General features: G+C 45.0%; 2 protein-coding genes across 8 annotated transcripts in view; one reads left to right on the top strand and one right to left on the bottom strand.

Moving 5' to 3' along the window:
* ABCC2 (ATP binding cassette subfamily C member 2) overlaps nt 1-6,340 on the top strand; it is a 40,226-nt gene extending 33,886 nt beyond the window's left edge. For all 3 annotated transcript variants that reach the window (XM_020803037.3, XM_020803036.3, XM_078389394.1), the window contains 6 exons: nt 758-859; nt 992-1,135; nt 1,915-2,073; nt 2,586-2,752; nt 3,439-3,633; nt 5,501-6,340. In XM_020803037.3, coding sequence (XP_020658696.3) covers nt 758-859; nt 992-1,135; nt 1,915-2,073; nt 2,586-2,752; nt 3,439-3,633; nt 5,501-5,630 — 897 coding nt within the window. In that variant the 3' untranslated portion in view covers nt 5,631-6,340. The remainder of the gene's footprint in view (nt 1-757; nt 860-991; nt 1,136-1,914; nt 2,074-2,585; nt 2,753-3,438; nt 3,634-5,500) is intronic.
* Nucleotides 6,341-6,829: 489 nt separating this feature from the next.
* The window catches only part of DNMBP (dynamin binding protein), a 59,546-nt gene continuing 50,175 nt past the window's right edge, over nt 6,830-16,200 (bottom strand). For all 5 annotated transcript variants that reach the window (XM_020803031.3, XM_020803032.3, XM_078389393.1 and 2 more), the window contains 10 exons: nt 15,952-15,969; nt 14,419-14,618; nt 13,077-13,207; nt 12,742-12,846; nt 12,009-12,137; nt 11,090-11,422; nt 9,985-10,167; nt 9,513-9,711; nt 8,878-9,311; nt 6,830-8,095 (listed from right to left, as the gene is read on the bottom strand). In XM_020803031.3, coding sequence (XP_020658690.3) covers nt 7,910-8,095; nt 8,878-9,311; nt 9,513-9,711; nt 9,985-10,167; nt 11,090-11,422; nt 12,009-12,137; nt 12,742-12,846; nt 13,077-13,207; nt 14,419-14,618; nt 15,952-15,969 — 1,918 coding nt within the window. In that variant the 3' untranslated portion in view covers nt 6,830-7,909. The remainder of the gene's footprint in view (nt 8,096-8,877; nt 9,312-9,512; nt 9,712-9,984; nt 10,168-11,089; nt 11,423-12,008; nt 12,138-12,741; nt 12,847-13,076; nt 13,208-14,418; nt 14,619-15,951; nt 15,970-16,200) is intronic.

Below are 16,200 nucleotides of genomic sequence, written 5' to 3'. Positions count from 1 at the left end.
CCGCGGGCAAAGTTTTCTAGTCAGGTTATAAACATGACCAGTTTGGATTATCTGTTTTCATCCACTTGTGACCCTCTCTAGGTTAAAAACGATATTCACAAGTAAAATTGATAAGATCCTGTATGTGATGTAAGAACAAACTATAGCTGTAACCAGCATTGCTACAAGCACTCTTTTTAATGTTTTTCCCCATTATTATTTTTGGCAACTGTACGGCTTCAAATTGGTAATACAAAAAGATGCACAAAATAGGATACTAGGATGGTGCTGAGGAGCAGTTGCTTCAAAATGTCAAGAGAAGGGTATACATGGTAACCAGAAAGGGGCAAAAAAAAAAAAAAGAGAGAGAGAACAGGACAGTGCCATCCACATGGATGACATCGTGTGAACAGAACATAAGTGAGTTACTCTCTGAAATTATTTGAAGTCTGCATTCAGTGGGAATTCTGCTTATAATGGAAGAGCAGTTATTAATATCACTGGAATTACTCTGGAATTATCCCTAGTATAATAGGATAAAGTTGGGGAAGAGGAACCTGTCCTTAGGAAGCTCAGAGACTTATTCCCACAAAGAAAAGTCCACTTATAGGAAGTGTTAGAAGTAGGGCTGTTCTTTAAAAGGGTTACAATGTCCATAGTTTCTATGACAAGCCACTAAGCCCTGTATATGTGGCATCCCCCCTAAGCATGGGGCCGTGAACAGAGAGGGCAAGAAAATAAGGGCTATTAAGGTGATACATCTACTTCTGCTATGCAGGTGACTCAGACATTGAACTGGCTGGTGCGGATGACTTCGGAGCTGGAGACCAACATTGTGGCTGTAGAGAGAATACATGAGTACACAGAGGTGGTCAATGAGGTACAGGGAATCACAAAGTTGTGATGAACAGCTGTCAAGATATATGGGGGGGAGGGGCGATATAAGATCCCAGTGCTATCTAGGAAAGGCCGCAATATGGTTTGAAGCCAATTCTTTTGGTGCTTCTTTCAGGCACCATGGGTGACAGCACAGAGACCACGCTCAGACTGGCCAAATAATGGAGAAATTAATTTCGTGGACTATCAGGTGCGGTATCGGCCTGAGCTGGAGCTAGTTCTTGATGGGATCAGCTGTGATATCAAGAGCACTGAGAAGGTGAGTAACAGGGGGAGGTAAACACAGCTTTGTGAAACCTTTTGGAAGGACTGGCCCAATAATTTGTCAAGAGGGGAAAAAACCCGGCCACCAAGCTTTTGCATGAGCCCTTTAGCTGAAACTCATTGTGACGTTTGCCCTTGTGGCCCCTCCTTGTTTTCCCCTCACAAAGGCTCACATCTTGTTTTCTTCTTGCTGTCACCAGTGGATTAATTCAATCCACAATATAAATGACGTTTGTCAGAACACTTGGCTTGTGAACAGAAACAGAACTTATTTATTGAAGTGAATCAGACTGAATATCAGAAGTTTCTCAGATACATATTAAACATAAGCAAATCATCACCAGTTCTCTCAGTACATATTTCTTTTCTCTTGCTATATCATTACCACCACCTCTATTTTCCTAACCAGTCTATCTCTCAGTATCTGTTCCCTCTCTCTCTGACTAACCAGCCCTATCTGACTCCTCCTTCTCCCGCCAAGCCTCATTAGCTGCTGACTCTCCCTCTCCAGTCCTCTCATAGGTTAATGCAAATCAGCTCATGAATACGAATAACATGAGTGATGTGGGAGATCGCCAGTTATAATTGAGGATTACTAGCTAGTAGGCTACCCTGGAGCTCTGCAGCAAGAGCAAAAACTAGGGATATGAAATGGCTCATTTTTCTCGTATGTTCAACTTTTTAAGCCATATATTTTAAATGACTGGATAAATGAATCAAAAAGTAAATACAAGCACTGTCAGTTGCCTAATTCTTGGGATGTTGCCTCTTCAGATTGGCGTTGTGGGACGCACAGGGGCTGGAAAATCCTCGCTCACAAACTGCCTCTTCCGCATCCTGGAGGCAGCAGGGGGAAAGATTGTGATTGATGGGCTTGATATAGCAACACTGGGCCTTCATGACCTGCGCCAGAAGCTCACCATCATCCCACAGGTAAGAAGCCCTACGGATTTGAAGGCATTCAGGCTGGAATCTGGAATCTGGAGAAGGAAGTGGAGGGGGGTGCCTTTCCTTATTGACTTCATAATCCTAGCTCTCTTGGAGTCGACAATGAAGGAGTGCAGGTGCTGTCTTTTAACCCATAGCACAGTGCGACAAGGTAGCATCAATAGAGAATGTATGGTCTGCAGGGCTCTCCTGAGAGTTTTACATCCCCAAAACAAATATGTATGCATTGCTTGTCTGCCAAATCTTTAGTGGAAGTATGACTTAGGCAGTTTGTCTACTGCTTTTGGCTGTCAAGATGGGGAAACAGATGAAGAATCCCACCAGCTTCAACCCAATCCATAGCCACCTTTTCCAAGCCAACGCTCTGTGTGCTGGGTTTAGCTAAAAGCAGGAAAGGTATAATGAAAGCCAATCATTCCTATCTCAGCTACTCAACTCACCTTAACAATTCTCCCTCCAAGTGTAGCTGTGTAAACATCTTGTATCCAAATCTGCAGGATCCTGTTCTCTTTTCTGGGAGCTTACGTATGAACTTGGACCCATTTGAGCAACACTCTGACAACGATGTTTGGCATGCTCTGGAGCTAGCACACCTAAAGTCTTTTGTGCAAAGCTTGCCTGAAGGATTGTCCTACCCAGTGAGTGAAGCAGGAGAGAATCTCAGGTACAAAATGCTAAAATTCTGATGAGCTTTTAAACTATTGCAATCACTTCCTTGGTCACATCTCTTCCATCTCCATTCCAGCCTGCCCAGACTCATGGAGAGTACATGAGTACTGCTTAGGCATGGGACTTTTTCTTCAACTTCAGTCCACAGAATTCAGCACAAATTTTCTCAGTCAGGACATTCAAAGTCCTCACAGGAGTTTTCAGTTAAAAACAAATGGAGAATGAATGTGCTGGCAGTTATTATTTGCATGTGAGGAAGAAAGAGGAAATAGCTTGGAAGAATTAAACTCTGTGGGAGCTGCAAGGGATTAGGTAGTTTTTAAGTGGTATCCTGTACAGAGGCTAATAGGCAGAGAGACTGCTTGTCCCCTAATCATTTGCAGGTCCCATAGAGCTTAGCTTTTCCCAACCATTCCCTCTGTCTTCTTCATATGCAGATAACGGCTGCTAGGGCTGTCATTCTCCACTGGTGTTTCACTAACAACAACTGTCAGGACTTTAATTTCTTGGCTAAAGCCCCCAGAATTCTGGATGCAGAAATTCCTGCTAAATTCTGGAACTTAAAGTCTAAGAAATACAAAAGTACTATATCTAATGGTGCTGATTTTTGTCTCAGTCCCCTTCCAATGGTTGCATTTATTTAACTAACAACATAGGTGACCACCATTCTTGTTCCCACAGTGTGGGGCAGAGGCAGCTTTTGTGTCTGGCACGGGCCCTCCTCCGTAAATCTAAAATCCTGATTCTGGATGAAGCAACAGCAGCAGTGGATATGGAAACTGATCACCTGATCCAACAGACAATCCGAAGCGAGTTTGCCGATTGCACTGTGCTCACCATTGCCCATCGGTTACACACCATCATGGACAGCCACAGGTAACTGGCAGGATCATATGTATGTGGAATTCTCTCCTTGTCTACACATGAAGTTTCAGGACTTCATGCTCTTGTAAAAACATGTTATCTCCAGCATCAAGTCAACAGTCATAGGATAGAAAATAGCTATCACTTAGGTGGAAAGATAGGGAGTGAGCAGTCATGTTCAGTAACTGCAGCACACTTCAGGATTACATTAAATCTTCTTTGAGCAAAAAGAAAGTTAGTGTAATCCTGTGCATGTTTAGTGACGAGGTCTATGGCACCCCGTGCATGCAGCTTTTATTTTCTGTAAAGTATATATTGGTTGCAGCCTTGGAACTGTAAACCCAGAAAGTTTGTGCTCCATTCAAAATGTCTGTGGCCAAAATCTTCTTGCCTACTTATCCTGGTGTAACACTAAGAGGCAAAGCTCTTAAAGTTAAAAAAAATCTCTGCAGACATTATTTGTTGCATACAAAGTTGTACAACTTGGCATGGATGCATGCAAATGATATCTACAGAGATTTCTTTCCTTGATACAATTCACCTCCAAAATCATATATTTGGTAAAGCTATGCAAGGGGATTCCCGGCTATATATGTTGAAATAGGACTCTGAATTAAAGCCAAGACTTCATATTTCTTTGCATGAAGGTTTTCAAGCCAATCATCTAAGAAGGGCAAATGGAGAAATTTAGGTTAAAATCGTTAAGAAACAAGTCAGTTGCTTGCTTAGGAGGCTAACAGATGCTTGAAAATCACAGCACAATCTGTTTAAGTCAAATCCTTTTCATCCCTGGGAAAAGCAACCCATTCTTGTTATGTTTGCTTTTAGCCACAAACACATAAACAACAAAAAGAAATTTCCTAAAGCTTTTAACTATATTTGGTCGCTAAGAGATGACTGTAAACTGCTACAAAAGAAAATATGAGCTCATTAGATCTGTTTTATAACCACCAATGTTGTAGAAGTAGGAAAAACAGAGAATTAGAGAACACCAAACCTTTGACACTCATCTTGTGCCTCCCACTCAGCAGTAATTCAGCAGGAAAAAAATTCCTTGTGGTAGGTTGATGACATGGTAACATTAGCAGCTAGTTACAGAATCTCATACATAGAATCTTGAATGTGCTAATAGGAAAATTGTTGTATTTAAACTTCAGATAAGGTAAGGTTCCATCCTCCCATGTCATTGTTTCCTATCAAAAGATGACAGTTGATTCCCATAATTTACCTAAATACTCTGCATGCCACTGTTCTTTCTCTTCGCCTCAGCCTGAGGAAGAGGCAAACAGGCAGTCCTGAAAGCAGCAAAATCAGGGAGCTGGACAGGGGACAGATTGTATTTGTCTTCAGTGTGGAAGGGATTGTCACTCTTGAATTGGCCTTCTCAGCCACACTAGATGGTGTTCCAAGACCTCTATTCAGAGCATGTTACCATAGTCTCTCGAGACTGAAGGATGCCTACACTTACTGTTCTTCCTACTGACCTCACATTCTCATGGGCCAATGTCAGAACTGCTAGAATTAGACATTGCACTATGGCAAAAAGGATTGGAAGACTTCCTTGTATACTCCAATCCAACTGCATAAAATGGTAACACTGTTGTTGGAAAGGCAGGCATCTCAGGGACATGTGTTAATCTAGCAACACATCTCCTTTCCCTTCATTCCATGTGTTAGTACTCCTCCGCTGATGCATAGAGTTGTGCCTTAATTGCCTTATCGGTATTTGCTCCAGAAAGTGCAGAGGGTTCTGACTGCAGGAGGTAATCCATCTTTTTCCAGTTACCAAATTGAAAGGCTATGGATGGCTGTGTGTGTGTGTGTGTGTGTAAATGAGCACAAGCTCTTGTACTACAACTGAGATTTCTTTTTACTCCAGGGTGATGGTTCTCCAATCAGGAAGAATTGTGGAATTTGACAGCCCTCAGACGCTGCTTCAACAGCAAGGCATATTTGCAGGAATGGCAAAGGACGCTGGCATTCTGGGCACTTTGAACACTGCACTGTAGAGCAGGAGGAAGAAGGCTGGTGCCCCTGTGTTGCTGGAATCTTGTTGCAGCTATTCTGGACCTGCCATTAATCCATGTGACTTATCTATGCTGGCAATGCCACTGTGCACCTCTAGAGACGCTCCCCTGCTAGAGTATAACACCTGCCTTGTTATACTCCTAGCTCTGCACCCAAAGTGTTGCCTGCAAGCCCAACCTGGTTCTGCTTGAAGGGATACAGTTTTACTCTCATTCCTACCCCAGTAAGTGAGTCCGATCAAGATGTGCTCTAGCCCCTCTTGCAGCTCCTCTGGTTCAGGATCCACATCACATGTTCCTAAATCACCTGAAAATATATATTTTTTACAGTGTCTATTTCTCTGTGACAGGAGAAGATGAAACAACCAGACATTGCATCTCTGCTGCTCTGTGATATACACAATAATCTAGCCCAGGGGTCTCCAAACTATGGCCTGCGGGCCACATCCAGCCCACCTTGTCTTTTTATCCAGTGCAGGAGTGCGCATGTGCACGTCTTCCTTCGGCCCTTGAAAATGTGAAGCAAACATGATGTGGCCCTCCCGCTGCTACCCCACCCCTAACATTCATCTGGGTGATAACTGAAAAGGCTGGGTTTAAATACTACACAAGAACTGAATATCACTTTCTGCACTGAAAAACACTGTAAAATTTTAAATTAATAAATATTTAGGGGACCCTGTCCAGAGCAATACCCCTCTTCATACCTTTTTTTTATGCCTGCTGCTTTGGCTACTAAGTATTTTAAGATTCCTCCCCGCCTCCCAGGTAGACTGAGCAGTATCGGAAAATATACATTTTTCTTCATCATAAATATGATGAGAGCCATCACCCAACAACAGATACGAAGGGCACAAGCTCAGAGAGGACTATGACTAGATGGACTAAACCTTCTTGTGCAGTGTCCAATCATAAAATGACAGGCAGAAAGTTTTCAGAATGCTTGCTTTTAGAAACATGACATTTGACCCTGTAGGGTAAAGGAAGCCTTTTTTTAAAACTTGGGCAAGATTCCTTATGCTGTATTATTGCTCGCAACCAGCTGCTAGGGTTTTTAAAAAACAAACATTGTTCCTAACGTCATCTGCGTTGATGCACTGAAGCTCAGGAAATGTGCTTATAACGCAAGGAGAAGTGACAATGCAAACAACTGGACACCTTTCTGTATCAAAACAAGAAACTTCAGAAAGAGCAATTTTATTTACAAAACAGCAGCTACGGAGTATCAGGAGGAAAATGCAGCCCTTACACTGTGCTCCATTCCTTGGAGCGGAATACCTCCCCCATGATTTGAACTGGTGCTCAGGGCACAATCCCATTCCAGCATTCCCTTCATTCTGCAACACTGCAGCATCTAAGGTCAGCATCAGGCCCCTTTGAAGCTGAGCAAAGGAGCACTTTAGCAGTAACTGATGCCAATTAACACTGAGACAAAAGGAGACTCTGTGGTGGCCCTCTCCATCTTTCCTTTTCCGTGGGTAGTATCCTGCAACCTCACACATGGTGCTACTCTCTGTACAAAAACAGACTTCTGTTGGACCCTGCATGTAACAAGAATGTATGTTGTGCCTCCAGTAAATGTGTCACGGAGAACAGATCTATTACCAGCAAGTTGCTGTGATTCCTAAGGGGAACCTGTCGGTTCAGAACAGAGCTTGGGGAAATTTGAACTTCAAGAACTCCTCAGCTCCCACAGTCACAGCCTCCCAGAGGATTCTGGGAAATGTAGTCCAAAAAAGTAGCACTGCCAAGCTCTGGAAAAGGAACTACAGTATATATCTCCAATTCCAGTTGCTGGGAAAGAAAAGGCAGGAGGAAGCTACAGGCTCCATGACGCCTTCAACGGGCTCCCCAGCAATCTGGGCTGATCACTTTGGGAAACAAAATGCTGGTCCAGCAAAGCTCTTTGTTGTGTTCCGATTTGGCCCCTGTGACTCAAGACCCCAGTTACCATTGGCTAGATGCCTCTCTCTTCTTCTTTAAAGAGGATTAAACACCTCCTTCAAGGGGGAAAGAAATTCACACAGCACTCCCTCTCAGGCCAGGCAGTCTGGCCTCATAAGATAAACAGTAGGATGCCAACGGGGCCACCTCATTGCAACATCATGGAAATCGTGGCCAGGCTCTCCACCAAATATATCCAAATCTGAGCCATCAGGGAGGACAGGGCCGTGGGGCACAGCAAGACTTCCCCTCCTCTGTCCAGTTCTGAAAGTGATTAAGGCACCAAGTTTTGGCCCTGCCACAAACACACACACATTTCACGTGTACTCAGTCTTCCGAATGTAACTGGATGGCACATAGCCCCGTCTTCCATGTGCCTCTGCCAACCACCACTCCTGGTTGCCAGTGATATCTTCAAACTGCAGGATCTTTAGTCTTTGATTGGCTGTTACACTCAGTTCATTTGAGTTCCGGCCCTTGAAGGTATAAACAGCATAATAAACCTGGCAGCAGGAGGGGAAAAAGCAGGGAAGGAGTTCAGTGGCAAGGAACAAAGAAATTCCAACCCACCAGCTACAGCCCTACAGAATGTCCCACCCACCCACCCACCCAACATACTGTTGTTTCATAGCAATCTGCTATGGGAATTTGTTTAGAAGTGGGGAAGATACTCCAAAATTAGAACCCACAATAACTAACAGAAAACAAATAGAACACACAGAATGTAAAGCAGAGATCATTAAACATTAAGACATATCAAAAATTGGGAAATAGCCCCTTCTACAGACATCTCAGTTGAACTGCATAAAAGCATATCTGAATAAAAGGTTCTCTGCCTACTGATAAGAAGAAAAATAAAACTTCTTGTGATAGCTGTGCTGAATTAGATTTAATGGAATCTGTCCTCAAATGCTTCAGTTACACTTATTCTGAAAACACACCTTGGCTGAACAAAGTAGTCAGCCACCTTAAAAATGACCCATCACTAGACACAGGCTCACAAACTTGATGGAATTTACATGTTTTTTCTCTCACACAACCATGAGAGAACCTGTACCCTCAAAAGTACATGCTTCAGCAATCAAACTTGCAAATTAAGCCCATATTTAGCACACTAAATGCAAGATAGCATTAGATTAGGCATCCTTCAGTCTCGAGAGACTTTGATAAGCATAGATGATTGAGGATAATCATGTGCTCTGACAGACAGAAGTTGAAAGGTGCCTCTTTTAAATACATTAAACAAACTGATCAAAAGATCAATGTCACATACTACTCCACTCACCTGGTTTCCTTTGCACTCACTGCTCTTCAGCCTAGAGCTGCCATCCACTGAAGGGGCTGCTCGTGCCTTAGGCCGAGGTGGGTGTCCATTGCGAGGATCAGGGTTACTGTATCGCCGGGATGCTAGAACCAAACTGGGGGCCTGCACAGACGCTACAGTGGTGCCTGCCTGGGTCTGCGAGGCCAAATCCCCGTCAGAGGGGGCTTGAAGAGAATCCGCTGAATCCCTTTGGAAGCTAGAGGCTGCTGGAGGTTTATGTGCGCTGACGGTAGAGACACTGCTCAGGACACTACCTGGTGTACTGCTGCCCCGGGAGGAGGAAGAGCCACTGTGCTCAGATTCACTCGAGGAATGGCTGCCCACAGAGGCATCGGAGTGGCTGCATCGTGGGTTATAAGGTTTCAGGAAGGAACTGTACACAAAGCCTTTTGTTACTGTGGGGAAAGAAGAGAGAAATATCATAGATAACAAGCACCATGGAGATGAGGACAGCTCCCAGCCAAGAGGATTTATCCAGGAGCTAGACAGATTTCCACCAGAGCTTGCAAAAGTTACTTTTTGGACTACAACTCCCAGAGCGGTGATGCCAAACAGGAGATACATGCTAGCCAAAGGAAGTTCTGACTTTTACTCACCTCCATTGTCTATGAGCCAGCGATTCTGGCTCCCCATGGGATCCTTCTTTTTGAGGACACCCACTAGGTCACCCTCCAGGAGCGACACATCCAGCTCTTGAGCTGCGTTGAAATTGCGCTCAGCCTGGAAGAGCTTATCAGGGGGGTACCGGGCCAGTAGGGCTGCACGCAGGTCATCTGACTGCAGCATGTAGCTGGGCTGCAAGGGAAACAGCAGCACCCATGAATGAAGGGAAGAGAGTATAGTCTCATCCTTGACCCCCACCCCACCCCACCAACCAGCAGCGCTCTTCTCAACTGATGCTTGTCATCCTTACCTTCTAAGCAAGGTCCCTCCATTGTCTCTTCTACGCAAGGTTCCATGAATGCATCAAGCCCAGGCTGCTTCTCACCTTCCTTCCACCCACCCCAGCTCACTCTGATGGCCAATGCTCCAGTGCCACCTGACAGCTTTCCAGCTCTTGCTGCTCACCATGCCCAGAAGTGGTTGCCTCCGTGCTGACTGGCGCTCTAGGCTCTTCCTCTCAAAAGGCCTTTTGGCAGCAGGGATGTTCTCTGGGAAGAAGGTGAAGACCTGCAGCTGCTGAAGGACCCGGCTGTGCTCTTCCTGAAAGACGGCAACAAGATTCCCCTCTCTGCCAACCACCTTCAGTAGCTAGGAAAGAGGAGGGCAGCATGGGCATGAGTGCAGAAGATGCACGGAGCCAGCCAAAGGTCAACCGATGACATTCTGCTCAAAAACAGACCAGGGTGGAACCCCCACAATCCATGTAGGTGAGGGATGGGGACTGTTGGCCCTCCAATGGCTGTTGGTCTCCCCTGATCCCTTGCCACTGGCAATGCTGACTAGAGCAGAGGGGAGTTGTAATCTGAGCTCATGCCTTTCCCAATCTAGATGCAGGATAAACCCAAAGAGTACTTGCTCGTTCTCCACAGCTGGATCTTAGATCAGTGCTGGGGAATCTTTGGACCTCCTGACAATACGGACGTTGACTCCCATCATCCAAGACAACATGGCCCACAGGAAGGGATCCTGGGCATTATAACCCATCATTTGAAGGGCCAAAGTTTCCCTCAGTCCTATCCTAGATCCACCTTTTCACCTGAAGGCATGTTCTGTTTCAGAGGATCTGAAATTCAGAGGGAGAAACCAGACTGAATGCAAAGGGGAGCAAGCTTTATCTTCAGGATGAAACTCTGCTAAGCGACTACCAGACAGTGCAGACCACAGGTGCGCAAAAGGGGACACACCCATTTTCCCCCCAAAGGAAAAAAAGTGAACTGCTTCTCCTGGAAGCCTCCAGGAGTGGTAAGTTACATGTTAAACAGTTCACAGTACAATCCAACAGCAGCTACAGAAAGGGCCAAACATGGCTTCTTGCTCATGAGCAAATATACACCTTTTTCTTCTCCACACCAATGGCAGTATATTCAGTGAAAATATGAAATAAAGCTGACAGGAGGCAGGGGAAATGAAACACGCCAAAACGCTCTTCCTCTTCTCTGTTCCCACTCTATATGAAAACCATCCATCGTCAGCCTGGGCTGGTGCTTCGTCACACACTCCGCATACTTACTGAGAGCAGAGGTTTCAGTTCCTGCAGTGCCAGGCGCACAAAGTCACAGTGGGCCGTGGCATAGCCACGCAGACAGCTGGTGAAAAGCTGCTTCGCGCAGCACTGGAATTTCGGCAGTTCATCCAGCAGCTGCATATTCAAGGCTTCATACGTGTTGCGTGCCGATTGTAACTCTTCCAGGGTCCGTTTGTCTTTCAGCCTCTCAGCACGCTCTGTGCAAGTGTGGAAGTCCAGGAGCTTGTCAAAACGTTTCTGCACCAGTTTGTGAGGGCCAGCAAACATGTTCAGCAGCTGATTCAGAGGAGAGATCACCAGCCGCTCTGTCCGTTCTTTCTACAAGACATAAGGGAACAATCAGACCATATAAGAGACTTTTCGAGGCCTCCATATATCTGTGTCAAGTTATTCACTTGTTTTATTTGGTACGGTAAACTTTGGGGAAACAAAGTACAGAGAAATAAGAATTTTTCTTAGCTCTCTTTAGAAAATTCCTCCTTCAAAAAACCCACAAAAAATTCAGTTATTCTGCCAAGACAGAAGGGCAACTCCTTTTTCCAGCACCACATTGGCCATCTTTCAAAAGAAAGACTTTTCTTGCTATAGTTCTTCTATGCTCAATGCCCTGAACTCAAGATCTTCTCCAGACTTCTTCATCATCCTCACTGCCCAACTTCACACCAAAATCAGTTTCGGTTCAGCCTTCCCCAAACTGGTGCCACCAGAAATCCCCAACTATAGTTCTTATCTTACTTGGCCAGCACTGCCCAACACCAGTCGTGAAGGGCTTTTTTCTGGCCAAACATTGTGAACACATCAGTTTAGAAAGGCAAGCATTCCATTAACAGAAGTGGTACCCATAAGGAAATGCTCAGCACAGTCATATGCACGTGAAAGACAGAAAAACAGAGGCCTGACTTACAAAATCTGAGAACAGCTGATCACTGATAAGACGATGGACCTTCTGGAACTGCTCCAACTCAGCACTGCCTTTCTCCATGCACAGGTCCCACATACTCAGTGCTGCGGTCACTTTCACACAGGCTGATTCCTGAGGGTCAAAAGACAAAGATATTAGCTGACTGTCAGGAATTCAGAACCCTTGCCAAGGCCAAGGCAAAGCCAGCTTCCACAAGCAGAGAATAACACCCTGTTTCCCCGAAAATAGGCCCTAGTAGGATTTTTCATGATGCTCGTAATATAAGCCCTACCCCAAAAATAAGCCCGTGAAGTGAAACCCTGCCTCCCACTATTGTGCAGCAACCAGAAGATGACATGACTTTATTTGAATAAATGTAGATTGTTAAACATGAAAAAAAAATCCCCTGAAAATAAGCCCTAATGCATTTTTGGAGCAAAAATTAATACAAGTCCCTGTCTTATTTTCAGGGAACAGGGTAATAATCTTAAAACTGCAGAGCTAGAATGGAACCTATAGATCACTGAGTCCAGCCCATCATGGAAGCACAGTGGGGAACTCAACTCCCAACCTCTGGCTCTGCAGCCAGGTACTTAAACCACTGAACCATGCAGCAGTAATGGTAAGACCCATGCCTAGCCCTGCTAAATCATTGTTCAGGCCAGCCCTCAACCCCACTGGATTGCTGAGTCTCCAGTGCTTCACATATTTGCCCCAAATTGATCCCTTTATTCACCCGGACATGCTGAAGATAAAGGGAAAGGTCCCGGATGAAAGATTTAATCAGCCGTTCCTGCATCCGGAAATTTTTCTCTGTCTCCTCAAAAGCCTCATCCTTGAGCTGCAACAGAAAAAGAGAAGGCGTCAACAGAATTGATGGTGTCTAAAGCCCTACATCACTTAGGGCAGCACATACATACGCCTTCTGATAGTGTTCGATTGCAACTCCTATTAGGCCTTGGCAGTGCAAAGTTCAAGGGTGACAGGAGTGGCAGCACAACAACATCTGGAGTGGCACAAGTTGCCCAACCTCGGTCCACAGGCACGTGAGCAGGGGTAGTTTCTACTCACTTGGGGTGCAAAACCCGTGAGGTGCTTGAGGTGGCTGCTAACACGATTGGACTTCTTGATAATGGAGTGGAAGTTGAGTTTGGAGATCTTCTCGATGAGACTGTCATCATCTGTCTTCCTATACTTCAGCACTGAAAGAAATTGTGCCAAGAGTGACAGTCAGCGTGTGCATTAAACAGCAGCCATTTCCCCAAAGCCTCTGCTCCTCGGAGTGATTTCTTGCTCAGTCCAGGCAGAATCCTTTGCTGCGGTCTTCTTTACAAACAAGACCAGCATCACCAAAGGCAAGGGGACATAGCCGGCCTCTGGCACAGACGGGAGGGCCTGTCCCTTTGTACATGGAGAGCAACTGGATTGGTCATCCTGCTAATCAATGAGACTGGGTTTAATTAACTCTTAAATGAAAGATATTTAAATAAGTAAGTACTCAAATATTTTATGGCGTTCAGTGGGTATTTTGAAATAGGATTTTACTGTAACCAATTTCACTTACAATTATTTAGAGGTTTTCCACTTTGTAATATACATATACATTATTATTTGCAGCCTTTCACTAAGTCCTACTTTGCCACTTCGTCAAAGCAAGGAGGTGACGCTCAGCTTTTGAAGGTTTTCCTTTCGTAATATGAGTTCTCAGGTATTCTGCCAAGTAAGCAAGGTTCTGAACTTGGCCCTGGGAGCAGACTGTGTGCCTGCTGCCTAAGAACCATTCTAGCTAAGGAGAGAGAGGCCTTGTCACCAGAAGGTAGGTAACAAACGTGGTAACAAACTGGCCGCAACAGCTGTGAATCCAATGACAGCGTGAAATAGTTGCCGTTGTTGAATTGATGAAAACATGGACCTTCAAGGCATTATTGTAATAACAAGTTTGTTGAACTGTATTGTTTTTCTGCAGGAGGAATTTTGGGAAGACTATAGTCTTCAGAGGGCAATTAAGAAAATAAGTGAGCGCTTTATATGCTTTTACTTCTGGTATCCATGAGGAGGTGCTTCACTTTTTTCTAGGAGCTTTGTCACAACAGTCTGACACCAGCCTGGTATAGAACGAACAGAACTAGCCTGGTACACAACCATCCTCCATATGAGGTAACCCACTCCCTCACTAAGGGGTGCTCTCGTTTGCTTTTCTGCTTTCTTACACGGTTGGTCTGATTATCCCAAGTAGGTGTTTGCATTCCTCCTGCCTCATCCAAAGAGACAGGGAAAGTTACTTTTCCCTTCTCTGCGGATGAGATGTTGGCCCCTGGGACCACTGGGCGCTATTGTTCAAAAAGTAGCTCTTCCCACCTCTACTCCTTCCCTTGCCTGAGGCTTGCATGTCTCTTGCCCCAGAAATGCTCACCGAGGTCCTTTCTCCGTTTGCACTCATTGATGTTGCCATTGATCTCCTTGACAGCCAGAACAGCAGTTGCCAACGGAGCACGATCAGGATGAGACTCAGGGGTGGCACTCAGGAGCTCCATCAGCAGCAGTGGGTAGCGCATCACACGCTGAACAGGCTTGATCAGGAAGGAACCCAGGTCAATGTAATTGGTGCATCCCCTGTTAAAGGCAGGGGATGTGAGCACACAAAGGGATCACGTGGAACTATGGGCTCATACACCCTTCATCAATCGACTGGGTCCTACCCCACAAGCACAGCATCACAGGGAATCATGCCCACTTTCAAGCCAACCTTCATCCAAACACCAAACCAATGCATGCAAGTAACTCCATCCCATTCCATGAAGCTGCTGTTTCCCTCCCACGTAATATGGTACTGTATTTCTATATTAAATAACATAGTGCCAGCAATGCCATTCACCCCACTATTAGCGAAATCCCCCCGGCATTCATATTTCTCTCTTAAACAAAAAAAATACATACACTCAGTTAGCCTCACCCTCCTTAAGATACCAAAAATGCCCCATTCAGCTTGTTTCTGAATCTAAACAAGCAGCTATCTCCATTCATGGAAGAAACACATACACATCAGTGGTTCCTCACCCCAGTTCATGTCAAAACAAGGGCACACAGATATGTGCCCATCTTCTCTGTATCATTCAGTAATATTTGAACCCAATTATGTCCTGGTCTGTGATGGTATTTGTGCGTTTCTAGATCTCTGTGAAAGATCTCATTTCCATGAATGGAGAGAATGCAAATGGCTACAATCCAGACTGGAGAGGCTACAAAGTGCCATCAATTTCAGGGACGTGGAGGACAGGAGGATTTTACTTCTGCGCATAAGCACACTTCCAGCACTTGTGCAAAAGCTAGCAGGCAAAAGGGAAGGGAAGGGAGGGGGGGAGGGAGGGAGGGAGGAAGGGGTGCAAGTATTCATCCCACAATCTCTCTCTCTCTCTCAAACACACACTCCCAATCCTAGTAGTAAACTGTTTAGCAAGCTAAGATAGATAAGAATTTTAAAAAAAATCTAGAATACAAATCCTGCCTAACAATGACAGCACAAGTCTTTGGCTTTGCTCTACACCCATGGAAAAGGGTCAGCAAAGTATCTGTAAGAAGATACACAGTGGTTGGAGCATCCAGGGGCTTCATTGGGAATGGGATCAGCTGGCATTTACTCTCCATTTGGTGCCCAGTTTTTTTCAGCTTCAATCCTCCCAGTTCAAATCTCTGGGAGGCTTTGCTTCCAAACAATTAACCCCATGAATGCCGGGTGAAACACAAAAGATCTGTGGGGTGTTGCTCCACCTTACGGGAAAACCAGCAGGTTCTGGCTCCACCCTGCAGTCACCCCTATTTCAGCCGGGCTTTGCCTTTTTGTCTGGCTATTTCCACATTCCTAATACATAGCATCTCCAGACTGCTCTGTTACTTTATTATAGATACACATGTATAAAAAGAGGCCAATGATATAAAGATTGCTTACCATTCACTGTACAGATTCCTGGAGCCCAAAAACAGGGATAAATAAAACATGAAGACAAAACAGTTTATTAAGATATTAAGACTGGTTGCTAGCATCTCTGTCCCTGCAAGCTACTAAGAAACAATGTAAGCTGTACCTTAGACAAGGGGTAAGAAACTAGAACTCATAAAAGTTCTGTTCTTGGAGTACAGCTCTCAGAATCTCCATCCAGCTTGGCTGCTGGCAATGGTGGGCCTTGAGATTCTACAG

This window comes from Pogona vitticeps, chromosome 3, assembly GCF_051106095.1.
Source record: "Pogona vitticeps strain Pit_001003342236 chromosome 3, PviZW2.1, whole genome shotgun sequence".
Taxonomy (NCBI): Eukaryota; Metazoa; Chordata; class Lepidosauria; order Squamata; family Agamidae; genus Pogona; species Pogona vitticeps.
This window is presented reverse-complemented; position numbering and strand designations above follow the sequence as displayed.